The sequence below is a fragment of the Natrix helvetica genome (genome assembly GCF_964273705.1).
Source record: "Natrix helvetica genome assembly, chromosome: 2".
Classification (NCBI taxonomy): Eukaryota; Metazoa; Chordata; class Lepidosauria; order Squamata; family Natricidae; genus Natrix; species Natrix helvetica.
This window is the reverse complement of record NC_138552.1, coordinates 33,924,876-33,939,677: the sequence shown is the minus strand read 5'-3', so window position 1 is coordinate 33,939,677 and position 14,802 is coordinate 33,924,876. Positions and strand designations below refer to the sequence as shown.

General features: G+C 46.4%; 1 protein-coding gene across 3 annotated transcripts in view; it reads left to right on the top strand.

Moving 5' to 3' along the window:
- TENT2 (terminal nucleotidyltransferase 2) overlaps window positions 1-14,802 on the top strand; it is a 46,452-nt gene that overhangs the window by 15,239 nt on the left and 16,411 nt on the right. For all 3 annotated transcript variants that reach the window (XM_081944112.1, XM_081944110.1, XM_081944111.1), the window contains 2 exons: window positions 9,019-9,095; window positions 10,175-10,303. In XM_081944112.1, coding sequence (XP_081800238.1) covers window positions 9,019-9,095; window positions 10,175-10,303 — 206 coding nt within the window. The remainder of the gene's footprint in view (window positions 1-9,018; window positions 9,096-10,174; window positions 10,304-14,802) is intronic.

Sequence of the window (14,802 nt, the reverse complement as noted above, 5' to 3'; positions counted from 1 at the left end):
CCTCAGCTGCCTTAGGGGTTAAAAGTACTCATCCTTTCTTGCTTCTGCTGCTGGGAAAGACATCACAGCGTGGAAGTGTGGAGCTCTGATGGGAGTGGGCTGGCTGACTTCCTCCAGTTGAAATCAGGCTTTCTCCCGATAATCCACCTGCTGCCATGGTTGCCTGATTTTCCCTCCAAGCACCCCAAATATTGGGGAAGTGCTTGGGGAGCCCAGGATTCAGGAAACCCGGAAATCTTGATAGATTTTTAAAAGTTCAGTTTAGGTGCTCTGTGAAGTTCCCAAGAGATGACCTAATTAATATACGAGCCTTGAGACAAAATTAAAAAAAAACCCATTCATTTATTAGGACTAACATCTTGGCACGGACTTCTGTGGAGCCTGAACTGGCTTTCGCTTATTGTGTTTGAACTTTGCTCCTCTATCTCCTCCTTTCTGTCATGTGTCATAGATCATATTCACAAACTAGGTTGTAGAAATATGAGATCCAACTCTGGCCGAAGGTATGCATGGAATCCTCCCTCGAATGCCAACCTGATAATAGTCATGGCAACGCTTTAGAAGTTGACAGTATCTTCATCTTCTTAGGGCAGGTACAGTTAATGTGAGCTGCTTTTTTGCAGCCAGCAGGGCAGCTGAAATTGGCGCACAGAACAATTTGACACTTGCAGTTGAGGATGTCAAACAGTTTGTCAAGTTTCACAGTGAAAGTCTCTTTGACATCTAGCTTTCCTCTAAGAGATATATTTGGCTTGATCCCAGCTCCCTTGGATCTTGTTCAAGATTATCACTTGTGAATTTACAACAGATCACATAAGAACTATTTGTTTGTTCCACTTTTTAAGCATTTTTTGATATATATATCTTGCAAGATTGACTGCTGGGTAGTTTCAAGCATCATAACTACTTTGTTCTCTTAACAGTAGGCCATGTTGAGAATGTCTCATAGTGTTCAGGTGGCAACAAGTCCCTGGCAGACCCAATTAGGTGGCTCATATGAGTGAATGTTCCCAGTTCACAAGCCCAGAGACTATTGCTGTTATGCTACTCTTTTCTACCTCTCAGCCTGTATGTGATGGTCAGCGCCTTGGTCTTTTGGGCAGTAGAATATTGATATAGGGCTATAGAAAATTACCGTATTTTTTGCCTTATAAGACGCTCCGGAATATAAGACGCACCCAATTTTAAAGGAGGAAAAGCTAGAAAAAAAAAGATTCTGAACCAAATACTGTAGTAAAATATTTTATATCAACTATATAAAGTTAACAGCAGTTTAAGAACAATTTTATGTCAACCATGTAACATATTAAGAACCATCTTTACTCTCATTAACAGTCAGTAAAGTCTGTCTCTGTATCTCTGTCTCTCTCTCCTCCCTCCTCCATCTGTCACTCTGTATGTGTGTGTCTGTCTGTCTCTCCCTCCCTCCCTCCTTCTCTCTGTTTCTCTCTCTGCCCTTCCTCTCTGTCTGTCACTCTGTGTGTATATGTGTGTGTGTCTGTCTGTCTGTCACTCACTCAATCACTCACTCTGTGTGTGTGTCTCTGTCTGTGTCTCTGTCTGTCTGTCCCTCTCTCCGTCCCAACTGGAGAACAACCTTTTCTGTCCCCTTACCAGCCCATCCGGGAAGATGAGGAACGCGAGGGGGATCCCTCCCCCCCCGCGGATGGGCTCCGAAGCAGCGGAGCCTCGTCCTTCTTTTTAAGCAGGCAGCTATCAGAAAGAAGAAGGCGCGCTGCTTAAAGATCGCCTGCTTAAAGATCGCCTGCGAGGGGGATCCCTTCCCCCCCAGCGGAGCCTCGTCCTTCTTTTTAAGCAGGCAGCTATCAGAGAGAAGAAGGCAGCGCAGCAGCCAAAGATCGCCTGCTTAAAGATCGCCTGCGAGGGGAATCCCTCCCCCCCCCAGCGGAGCCTCGTCCTTCTTTTTAAGCAGGCAGCTATCAGAGAGAAGAAGGCAGCGCAGCAGCCGAAGATCGCCTGCTTAAAGATCGCCTGCTTAAAAAGAAGGACGAGGCTCCGCTGGGGGGGAGGGATCCCCCTCGCAGGCGATCTTTAAGCAGGCGATCTTTAAGCAGCGCACCTTCTTCTCTCTGATCGCTGCCTGCTTAAAAAGAAGGACGAGGCTCCGCTGGGGGGGGAGGGATCCCCCTCGCAGGCGATCTTTAAGCAGGCGATCTTTAAGCAGGGCGCCTTCTTCTCTCTGATCGCTGCCTGCTTAAAAAGAAGGACGAGGCTCCGCTGGAGGGGAGGGATCCCCCTCGCAGGCGATCTTTAAGCAGGCGATCTTTAAGCAGCGCGCCTTCTTCTCTCTGATCGCTGCCTGCTTAAAAAGAAGGACGAGGCTCCGCTGGGGGGGAGGGATCCCCCTCGCAGGCGATCTTTAAGCAGGCGATCTTTAAGCAGCGCGCCTTCTTCTCTCTGATCGCTGCCTGCTTAAAAAGAAGGACGAGGCTCCGCTGGGGGGGGAGGGATCCCCCTCGCAGGCGATCTTTAAGCAGGCGATCTTTAAGCAGCGCGCCTTCTTCTCTCTGATAGCTGCCTGCTTAAAAAGAAGGACGAGGCTCCGCTGCTTCGGAGCGCGTTGCTTCAGGGCGCCCTGACCGCCAGTTCCTCCATGCACAGTCCGTTCCCCCCCAAAAAAAGACCGTTTTCTTTTTAAAAAAACGCCTCTGCAGACGATCGTGAAAACCTGCGAGGTTGCTTTCAGAGGGGAAAGACGGGCAGCTGTGCAAAGGCTTGTTTTAAAGCTGCAGGCTCCAAGGCTGCAGGCTGCAGGTGCCCAGGGAGGGCGGCAGGGGCAAATGCTGCCGCCTGCCCCCTCCCAAAGCAACATCGCAGGTTTTCAAGATAGTTCGGACAGGTGTTTTTTTAAAAAGAAAACCCTGAAAAAGCCGGAAGATCTGGAGAAAGATCCGGCCAGCCCGAGAAGACATTTCTCAGAAGAGATCTCACCATTTTTTGCATCGGGGCATGCTGCAAGGGGGTGGGGGGGAAGTGAAGACCTTTTCCAGCAAAAAAACGCCAAGGACTTGCGAGTGAGTGACAGGGGCGGGGCTTCCGGGTTCATTGACCAACCAGCAGAAACCCACCACTATCCAGGTGGCTACATTCGGCCTATAAGACGCACCCAGATTTTCACCCTCTTTTTTGGAGTAAAAAAGTGCGTCTTATAGGGCGAAAAATACGGTACTTGAAGGATCACCAGCCCAGTTTCAGAGAGCAAAGAATTGGTATATATCCTTCTATTATCAACATTCTAATAACATATATTTGTATTTTGTGAGTCCTGGCTGCTTTTAAAACCACCGCTTGTGTGAATAAGGAAGTGTACTTAGTGTAAGGTGCACTATCCCACCTATTCCCCAGTATGTTTGTGTCTGATCGTCTTACCAGGAGGAGGAGGAGCTTCCGGCGATGGCGGTCGCCTTCCTAAGCTCCTAAGCTTGCCATGGAGCGTCCCGACTGGGTAGGAGGTTGCTGCTGGCCCTCATGTCATCGGAGGGCCGAGAATTGGGTAGTCCGACCACCCTGGCTTGTTTTGGGCTCGTTTTAGCCCACCAGGGTTGGTCGGAGAAGAACGGAGAGTGGAAGGAGCGGAGCGGCTGTGAGCGGCTGAGGAGGAAGCCGGGAGGCAATGGCGGCGGCGCGCGCAGCGGCGCGAAGGTGCGAAATTTGAACTGCGTTGCGAAAAAAATGCAAAAAAATGGGAAAAAAGCAAGAGAATGGCACCAAAGAGAACAAGGTTCTCCCTACGACTCCAGAGAAGACAACGAGGCACTGGAGGCTCCGGAGAGGTGACCAGATCAGGGAGACAGTCAGGAACAGCAAAGGGAGATGGCTGCAGCATTGGAGGTGTGGAAAGAGCTGCAGCCAGGGACTCCTCTAGGACATTTGGCTGTAGCCTGGCTGCTCCCATGCTCCCGGGAACCTGGAGAACCTGGAGAATGTTCCTACAATTTTTGAGAGCTTTACCCAAATTGCAATGATCACTGAGGCGCCGGATGGGGACCAAGATGAATGTGTTGGGGAACCAGAAGTGAGGAGAGGAACTAAAATAACGGCTGGGGATGGCCTAGAACTTCAGAGGCCACTGGAGGCCCGTTTCAGGGCTATGGATGGGCCTGACTGATTGCCTAGATTAAAAACAGCTGGGCTCAGAATGCCCCCCCACCCACCCACTAAGGATCCCACATCTGTAATTATATCTATCCTCAACCACCTTAGACTGGTTCCCATTTTTATGACATCTCTGCCTTGCTCCACTTTGGGAATATTTGAACATTTCCCCCCCGCCCTCTTTCCAAGTACTATCTGGATACTAAAGCCTCCAGCTTTAGTATCCCATTAAGACCTTAGCCCTCCAGCTATTGACTTTTACTACCTGCACCCTTACCCAATTGGGCTTTAATATTCTATCAATTTATTCAAGGTTAGACCTGCTCCGCCTGCGGGAGGCCCCTCTCTCGCAGGTATGGCCCTTGGCTCTTACAAGGGCCTGCCTTGATGACGGGTTTGTGAACCCCGAGAGGTGGAAGAAACGGAAGCTGAGGGGATTTTTAGTCAAATGTTTTACATTGTATTTAGGGGGTTCCAGGGAGGGGGGGTGGGTGGGTCAGACCAGGAGCGATGTGAGAGCCGGGCCTCCAGGTGTGGTCGCGAGCAGAAGGGGCGGAAGGGAGGAGGAGGGGGAGGACACCATTCCTATACAGGGCTCTTTAATTCCAACGGTCGCAGGGAGGGGCAGATACGAGGACAGCTTAAGAACCTACAGTCGGTTGGGAGACCGTGGTTGCTGGTTACACCCGGTCGCTTGTACCAACCCCCGCGTTCTAGGTGGTCAAGAGTTACAGACCCAAGGCCTGAGGCTGCTGTTATGCAATGCGAGGTCCGTTGTTAACAAGGCCCCCCTCATTCACGATCTAATTTTAGAGGGGGAGCCGGACCTCGCGGGAATAACGGAGACCTGGTTGGGCCACGAGGGAGGTCTTCCCCTCGTGGAAATGTGCCCACCAGGCTACCAAGCATTTCACCAGCCCCGGGCCCAGGGAAGGGGCGGTGGGGTGGCAGCAATTATTCGGGAGGACTTAGAGCCGAGGGAGTCTACTGTGCCACAGACGTCCGGATGTGAATCCCTTGTTGTGAAATGGGGGCCTGGGAGACAGTTGGGCCTGCTGATAGTATACCTGGCTCCTCGCTATACATCAGCGGCCCTGCCCGAACTCCTCGAGCTGATCGCATCGGTGGCAGTTGAGACCCCCAAACTTTTAGTGATGGGGGATTTTAACCTGCCATCGATGGGAGAAGCATCAGAGGGGGTTCGGGAGTTCATGGCTTCCATGACAGCCATGGACCTGACTCAAATGATTCAGGGCCCGACACACGAGGGAGGACACACTCTGGACCTTGTTTTTGTCTCTGGCCAGTGGCTGAGTGATCTGGGAGGAGGGGACTTAACCATCACTCCCCTGTCATGGTCAGATCACTCACTCCTCCGTCTTGACTTTCCTGGTGCTACCTCCCACTGCGGGGAGGTGGAACCGGAAAGTTCCAGATGGTTCCGCCCCAGGCGCCTGATGGAACCTGATAGGTTCCAGACGGAGCTTGGGCCACCTCCTGTAACCTTGACCCGCCCCCGGGTAGAGGACCTGGTAGTTGCGTGGAATAATGCAACTACCGGGGCCTTGAACCGGGTGGCGCCTTTGCGGCCTCTCCGGCGGCAACGGTCCACCCTATCCCCTTGGTTTACCGAGGAGCTAAGGGTGATGAAGTGCCGCAAGAGACGTCTAGAGAGTCGTTGGAGATCCTCTCGCTCCGAATTTGATCGAACACAGGCACGAGCCCATTTAAGGACGTACCTTGTGGCATTGAGAGTGGCCAAACGCCAATATTGTGCCACTCTCATTGCATCCGCGGAGAACTGCCCTGCCGCCCTGTTTCGGGTGTCCCGCTCCCTCTTGTTTCAGAGGCCGCGGGAGGCCCCCCTACAGGGCAGGGCAGAGGAATTTGGTAAATATCTGCAGGATAAAATCGCTCAAATCCGGAGAGATTGGGTTCCTGTCAGTGATCCAATGGAGACGTCCATGGCGAGTCTTGAGGTATCGATCTGGGAGGAGTTTGACTTGGTTGCCATCGAGGATTTGGACAGATTGCGTGGACGACTGCGACCCACCACATGTTTATTGGACCCGTGCCCCTCCTGGCTTGTACTGGCATCCTGGGAGGTTACACGAGACTGGCTCCTGGGCCTAGTGAATGCTTCGCTGAGCGAGGGGTCTCTCCCGGCCGACTTGAAAGAGGCGGTGGTGAGACCCTTGCTCAAGAAGCCTTCCCTGGACCCTTTGGAGCTGGCCAATTATCGTCCTGTCTCCAACCTTCCCTTTTTGGCGAAGGTTGTAGAGAGTGTGGTGGCCTACCAGTTTCCACGACATCTGGAGGAAAATGATTATCTAGACCCGCGCCAGTCCGGCTTCCGCCCCGGTCACAGCACGGAGACGGCCTTGGTCGCGTTGGTGGATGATCTCTGGAGGGCCAGAGACAGAGGTTGTTCCTCTATCCTGGTCCTATTAGACCTCTCGGCGGCTTTTGATACCATCGACCATGGTATCCTGCTGCGCCGGCTGGAGGGGCTGGGGGTCCGGGGCACCGTTTTGCGGTGGTTCGGCTCCTACCTTTCTGACCGGACGCAGCGTGTGTTGGCAGGAGAAGAGAGGTCGACCCTACGCCCCCTTACTTGTGGGGTGCCACAGGGGTCGGTCCTCTCGCCACTCCTCTTCAACACATATATGAAGCCGCTGGGTGAGATCATCCGTGGTTTCGGGGTGGGATACCATCTGTACGCTGATGATACTCAGCTGTACTTTTCCACCCCGAACCACCCCAACGAGGCCATCGAAGTGATGTCCCGGTGTGTGGAAGCCGTACGGATCTGGATGGATGACAACCGACTCAAGCTCAACCCCTCCAAGACGGAGTGGCTGTGGGTACCAGCTCCCCGGTTCAGCCAATTAATTCCATCATTGGCCATTGGGGGCATTCAACTTGCCCCCGTGGAGCGGGCGCGCAATTTGGGCGTCCTCCTGGATGCCCGGCTGTCCATGGATGACCATGTGACAGCCGTGGCAAGGGGGGCGTTCCACCAGGTTCGCCTGGTGCGTCAATTGCGCCCCCTACTGGACCGGGACGCCTTACGCACAGTCACTCATGCGCTGGTGACGTCTCGCTTGGACTACTGTAACGCTCTCTACATGGGGCTTCCCTTGAAATGCACCCGGAGGCTACAGTTGGTCCAGAACGCAGCCGCGCGGGTAATTATGGGGAGAACTAGGTACTCCCATGTGACACCGCTCCTGCACGAGCTGCACTGGCTTCCTGTGGTCTATCGGGTGCGTTTCAAGGTTTTGATAATAATCTTTAAAGCGCTCCATGGCTTAGGACCTAGTTACTTGCGGGATCGTATTCTGCCCCATGCATCCCTGCGACCAATCCGCTCGCACAGAGAGGTCCTCCTCCAGGTGCCGTCCACAAGACAGTGTCGGGGGGCGGCGCCTAGGAGTAGAGCCTTCTCTGTGGCGGGCCCAGCCCTGTGGAATGACCTCCCTCCGGATATTAGGAATACCTCTGACCTCCGCTCCTTTCGTATTAAGCTTAAGACCCACCTATTCCAAGCAGCTGGCCTGGCTCAACTTTGATCTAACCATATCGCTCCTGACGGGCTTTTACTGGGTATTTTAATTATATTTAATTATCTAGGGGTTTTTAAATACTGTATTTTAATTGTTTTATTTATCAGCCGACCTCCTCCTTGTGTATGTCTCAGTATATGTCTCTGTTATATGTTTGTTTTGTCCATATTTATTTCATATGTTTCATTGTACGCCGCCCCGAGTCCTTCGGGAGAGGGTGCGGCTAAGAAATAAATATTTTATTATTATTATTATTATTATTATTATTATTATTATTATTATTATTATTATTATTATTATTATTATTATTATTATTATTATTATTATTATTATTACCAATTAAATGTTTTTCCTGCCGTTGCTCAGGAGTTTACAGGCTTGGCCAAATTTTCAGCAGAACAGGACCATGACTTGTTTGTTTTTGAGCATTTTGGCTACGCCAGAGTTTGTCAGGATTTCCTGATTGTCTCACTAGCAGATTTTGTACCTTTCTTATAACTTGCTATTTTTCAAAGGTTTGATTAGCAACTACAATCAATGCATTGCATTTTAATTATATTCAGTTGTTCAAGCTCTTCTACAATTCATTAGAATCTGTTTTCCCCAAGACCTTGATAAATGATGTGTCTGCTTAAATAAATGGCTTTCTAAGAAGCAACACTTAATTGTTGCCTGGTGTCAGCAGTAGCACAGTTAAAACAGCAGTGCTTTTGAGCAAAAGCCAAGTGCATTTTGTTTACCACTCAGTATCGATGCTCCAATTGTGCAGTCTAGAATTCATAGGCAAAGCAAATAGTGCCTAAAGTAAGCTGCCATGAACACTTGCTAATTTTACTATAGACCCCACATGCTTACAGAAACAGGCACTCACTTCAATGTCTAAAATACAGTGTTTTGCAACGACATGAATAGAGGACTTCATGATATAATTTTTTCCATTATGATAATGTACATAATAAAATACATTAACCAAAAAGAGAATGCAGAGATACACTTAAATGGACAAAATACTGATTTTTTGTGATTGGCCTTTGGAATCCCAGGCTTTCCATACTTTTCCACCATGGGAGCATCCCTCGTCAAATGCTTGAAATAAAGCTTCATTCTTAGTGAAGTGGGACATTTATCCTAATAAGTATATGGAGGTTTGTTGCCCAATTCCAAATAGGCAGGACAGGGAACGAAGCCAAAGAATTGGAGGGTTTTAGGGATGCCAAATATTTAAAAGATTATCTTTTGAAAAAGAGGTTTTTTCCCATCAATGTTTTTAAGGTAATATAATTTGGATTTGTTTGTATAAAGTACTGGTGCAAATTGAATTTGTTTTTTCTTTTAGCTGTATGGATTTTGACTTGAATGTAAACAATGTTGCAGGAATAAGAAATACATTCCTTCTGAGAACCTATGCATTCAGTAAGTAGTTTACTTATTGTATCATGGATTGGGTTCCTCTTGGAATCCTTACTTCCTTTGAAAACTGAGGATACTTGGTACCTTAAGATTTTGGGGCCATACATGCAAACTTGAGAGAAACCATTGTACTGAAAAACCAAGCAAACGTGATGATGGTTGTAAAGAACATGTCAGAATTCTAATACAGGTAGTCCTCAAACTTACAGCCATTCGTTTAGTAAATCATCTCCCATTGACTTTGCTTGTTGGAACTCTCCTGAAAAGGTCACAAATGGTGTTCACATGACCTCAGGAAGCTGAAACCGTCATAATTGCATGGCAATTACCAAGTGCCCAAATTTTGATTGTGTGACTGCAGGACACTGTGGCAGTCATAAGTGTGAGACTTGTAAGCCACTTTTTTCATTACCACTGTAACTGAACGTTTGCTAAATGAATTATTGTAAGGACTAGAATAGCACTGGTAAACTATGTAGCAGTTAATGTAACATTCTTTTTGTCCCAAAATGCTCATAGTTCCTAAATTTAAATAATATTAGGAGATGGCAGAGAGAAATTCGGGGTTTTAGCTGTATTTACTTTAGTTAAGAAGTTCCAATACTTTGGTCATCAAATGAAAAGTGAGGACTCATTGGAAAAGACCCCAATATTTGGAAAGATTGAATGCAAAAGAAGAAGGGGATGACAGGATGAGATGGGGATGAGTTTGGGCAAACTCAGGAAGACAATGGAGAATGGGGGGGAGAGGTGTTTGGCATATTACGATCCATGAGGTTGTGAAGTGTCGGATGTGACTTCGTAACTGAACAACAACAAACAACACTTTAATTAAGAAAAAGTATTTAGAGGTGAAACTATGAAAATGGTAGACAGAATAGATAGGAAGAGCTTCTAGTGTAATAGAGAAGGGCAAAGCTATTTTAAAAGCAAAATATCTGTTAGCATCCATAACCCTAATAATGATACATGAATATGTGCTCTAGTTGAGAGGTCACTCTTGAATTAAACTGTTTATAGCCATTTTCATTGAATAACCATGTGAGTGTTCTGCCTGTCAAAATTTTATTTCTTGTTTATAGTTGAGAACCGAGTACGTCCATTAGCGCTGGTTGTAAAGAAATGGGCAAGCTTTCATGGTATAAATGATGCCAGCCGAGGCACTTTAAACAGCTATAGTCTTGTGTTGATGGTTTTGCACTATTTACAAAGTAAGTACTTGCTGAACTTTTCAAATGACACTTGCCCTGAATATAACATTTGTCAAATGTTCTTAGAATCAGTTGTTAAGAAACTGCTAGCAATGTCTCTAGGTAAAATATTAGCTTTTGCTTCTTTCACTTCTGCCATGTTTTTTGATGCATGAAAGGTGTTCTCTGGGAAACATCCATATTTATGAAAAATACTGAAACAGTCTGTAATATAGTCACTTAGATCTCTTGCTGTTTCTTAAATACAGTAGAGAACAAATTTAAAAAATCAGTCACTAACATTGTTTTATTAGCTGTCAACATTAATATTAATTGCTAAATATTAATAGTTAACATTAACTATTTTAACATTCTTCTAACTGACTGTATTTTAAATGAATTTGAATATTTAAAAAGCAATTGCTGCCATAAATTATTGTAGTTTCTTTTTCAAGTTTTATCAGGAATTCTATGATGAACAAAAACTGAATGGATGAGGATATACAGTATAACCACCATTAAACTTTTATTTCAGACAAGAAAAGCTTGATGTGATGTGTAAACTATTTCAAGAGAAATATATGTACACAGATCCTGAGCTCATTGGAAAAAGGACAAGATAAAATTATGCTAATCATTTTCAGATTCTGTTTGTAGTTGTGTTTTTTAGCTGTGATAATTATAATTAGGCATTAGGGAAATAAAAACGGATTCTTTTTTTCAAAGTTGTATTTATATTACTGTAGAAACTTCTCTTAGATATTATAATGTGATAAGTTATTATAATTAACTATACATTATAATAGTCTATAATATACAAATAGTCCTCGAGATATGGTCACTTAACAGCTGTTCGAAATTTTAACAAATCCACCAAAAGCTACTTACAACCCTTTTTTTGGAGTTACCATTGCTGCAATCTGCAGTCACTCTCACAATTGACCACAGAAACACTGTAGCGCCCCTGCCTTCCCTTCCCCGATCCCTCACTGCCGGGTCCCTGCAGGCCTTGGGCCTCTTCCTCACATTCCTATTAACCAGTGCACATTTGCCTTTTGAAGATATACAGACTTCATGATGGGGAAGAAGTTCAGGTCAATGGGACAGCTTGTTGCGGCTGATTTGCCCCAGTTGACTCACCCCATCTGTCTCATCATGGCTGATTCTTTACGGCCAGCTCGACAATTCAATGTGGGATAACTCAAGAGAAGGCCAACTAAAATTGCAGCTCACCACAGCCTTGAGTACTTTTAACTTGAGAGGGTTTAAACCTAAAGCAAGACAAGACCTTGTCCCTCTATTGAGTTATCCTATATTGAATTGTTATGCAGTGAGTTGTCCCACGGTGAGTTGATGTTTTGAGTCGGATGGGGTGAGTCAGACGGGGCAAGATGGTTGCGGTAAATCAACCATGGTGAGTTGACCAAGACTCTACTTTGGCCATGTGGCTACTATCCAATCATTTTCAGCAGCTCCACAATTACTTGACCCTTGCCTGCACAGCAACCATCATCCAGAAGTGGATGCCGTTTGGGTACACCCGCAAGGAATTGCGGGCGCCCTGAAAATGAGGTTGCATCCAGAAGGCAGCCACACAGCCAGGGATCTGTGGCCTGCCCTCCATCCCTCGAATGAGTCTGGAGATCTTCAAAAGGTAAATTAGGAGGAAAGTGTAGGGCTCAGTGGGGTTTGAATTGGGCCTAAGATCTGCAGAGAACTGGTGAAAGGGCCTCAGGGACCCAGGGTGAAAGAGAAAGGCCTGCAGAAACCTGGTGGAGAGGGAAAGGCCTGCAGGGGTCAAGGGATAGAAAGCAGGGTATGAGGTATCTCAGGGATGGGGGAGGCGTGGACCAGGCGGAGCTGGGACTCAGTTCTAAGTAGAACTGGGGCTCCTGCACTCCTGATGCACTCTATGCTCTGCCTAACAAACCTGCACATTTGTTTAACGGCTGTGTCAGGGAGAGAAGGGGATGGAGTCATTGAGTGAGACTATCTCACTTAATGGCCATCTACCACTTGTGACTGTAATGGGCAGGGCCCGTTACAGCCATATCTTGAGGACTATTTGTGATATAGTAATGATAAAACACGTATTTGTGTTTTATCGGTCCAGCCATTTCATGTATCTGATGAAGTGAGCTGTAGTTCACAAAAGCCTTTGCCTTTCAATAAAATTATTAGCCAGAAAAGATACTATAACATGCCTGAGTTCTTGCTATTATAATATATCACAACTTTCCACCTTTAATCTAATTAATTATATGTTTTTCTTTAAGTATACAGTACTGTGCAAAAGTTTTAGGCAGGTGTGAAAAAATGCTGTAAACAAAAAATTCTTTCAAAAATGGAAGTGTTAAACATTCAATATTTCATGTGACCACCCTTTGCCTTCAAAACAGCAGCAATTCTTCTAGGTACACTTGCACACAGTTTTGGAAGGAACTCAGCTGGTAGGCAGTTCCAAACATCTTGGAGAACTAACCACAGATCTTCTTGGGATGTAGGCTTTCTCACATCCTTCTGTCTCTTCATGTAATCCCAGACACACTCATTGATGTTGAGATCAGGGCTCTGTGGAGGCCATGCCATCACTTCCAGTACTTCTTGTTCTTCTTTACGCTGAAGATAGTTCTTAATGACTTTGGCCGTATGTTTGGGATCGTTGTCCTGCTGCAGAATAAATTTGGGGCTAATCATACGCCTCCTGATGGTATTGCATGATGGATAATTATCTGCCTGTATTTCTCAGCATTGAGACCACCATTACTCCTGACCAAATCTCCAACTCCATTTGCAGAAATGCAGCCCCAAATGTTCAAGGAACCTCCACCATGCTTCACTGTTGCCTGCAGACACTCATTATTGTACCACTCTCCAGCCCTTTGACGAACAAACTGCCATTTTTCTGCACCCCAGTTCCTATGTTTTCGTGCATACTTTAATCACTTGGCCTTGTTCCCACATCGAAGGTATAGCTTTTTGACTGCAACTCTTCCATGAAGACCACTTCTGGACAGTAGATGGGTGTACCTGGGTCCCACTGATTTCTGCCAGTTCTGAGCTGATGGCACTGCTGGACATCTTCCGATTCTTATTACCCCGAAGGGTAATAAGCTTGATGTGTCTTTCATCTGCTGCATAAGTTTCCTTGGCCGACCACTTCGTCTACGATCCTGCGTCTGCGTTGCCTGTTTCTTTGTGCTTCTTCAAAAGAACTTGAACAGCGCATCTTGAAACCTCAGTCTGCTTTGAAATCTTTGTCTGGGAGGGACCTTGTTGATGCAGTATAACTACCTTGTGTCTTGTTGTTGGGCTTGCCATGACATGAAACTGTCTTTCACAACCTCACCTTGGTAGCAGAGTTTGGCTGTTCCTCACCCAGTTTTACGCCTCCTACACAGCTGTTTCTGTGTCTGTTCATGACTGGGTTTCAACCTACGTGTGACATTGATGATCATTAGCACCTGTTTGGTATAATTGGTTGATCATACACCTGACGATAATCCTACAAAATCCCTGACTTTGCAAGTGTACCTATGAGAATGGCTGCTGGTTTGAAGGCAAAAGATAGTAACACCAAATATTGATTTGATTTAGATTTTTCTTTCGTTCGCTCACTTTGTATTTTGAGAATTGACAAAAATAAACAATCATTATTTATATTTCTGAAAGCATTCATTGTTTACAGCATTTTTTCACACCTGCCTAAAACGTTTGCACAGTATTGTAAGTATGAGCATTGAAGTAAGACATTGTTGGGAAACTGAGCCTTTCTAGCCATAGTTGCTTCATTTTCCTTTGAGACCAATTAAATATGTTGATGCTCCAAATCATAAGTACTCTGGCCCAGCGGAATTATGTAGTTCACTCAAGAGTTTTGCAGATGAGAGAGAGAGAGAGAGAAAGATTCATTGACACATTCTAGAAGAGGAACAGTTTGAACAGATTGGCCTTTTAGTCAAAGTGTTATAAAATTGCATATAAAATAGGTCAGTCCTTTCATGAACATTTTCAACTTGGAAGTAAGGAATTGCTGCCCATCATATGCCCTTAGAATTCTAATAGGTATGTTTTAAAAAAAGATGTACTTACAACTAGTCACTTAGCGATTGTCCAAACCTCCCAAAGCTACTTCCAACATGGTTCAGTTAGGGCTGCTCTAACTCTCCTATGATCATTCGCTTTTAGAATTATCCGCAAGGTGCTGAAGTGCCCCCTCACCTCTGAGTCTCCTGCTTCCCACCCCACTAGGCCTGTCTTCCTCCTACCCACCCTCCATTACGTATTGCACACTTACCTTTCAAAGATCTCTGGGGCTCCAGGACCCATGTTGGGGAAGGAAGGCAAACCGCAGCATCTCTTGGTGTCCCTGGGCCATATGCAGTCCCAGAAATAATTGCCATTTTCAGACTCGCCAGAATTCATTGCAGCCACTTCTGGGATGAAGCCATGCCGCCCAGGGATGGTGAGGGATGGGAGCTCCCACTCCTCCTCCTCTAACACAAGCTCTGGAAGGGTCA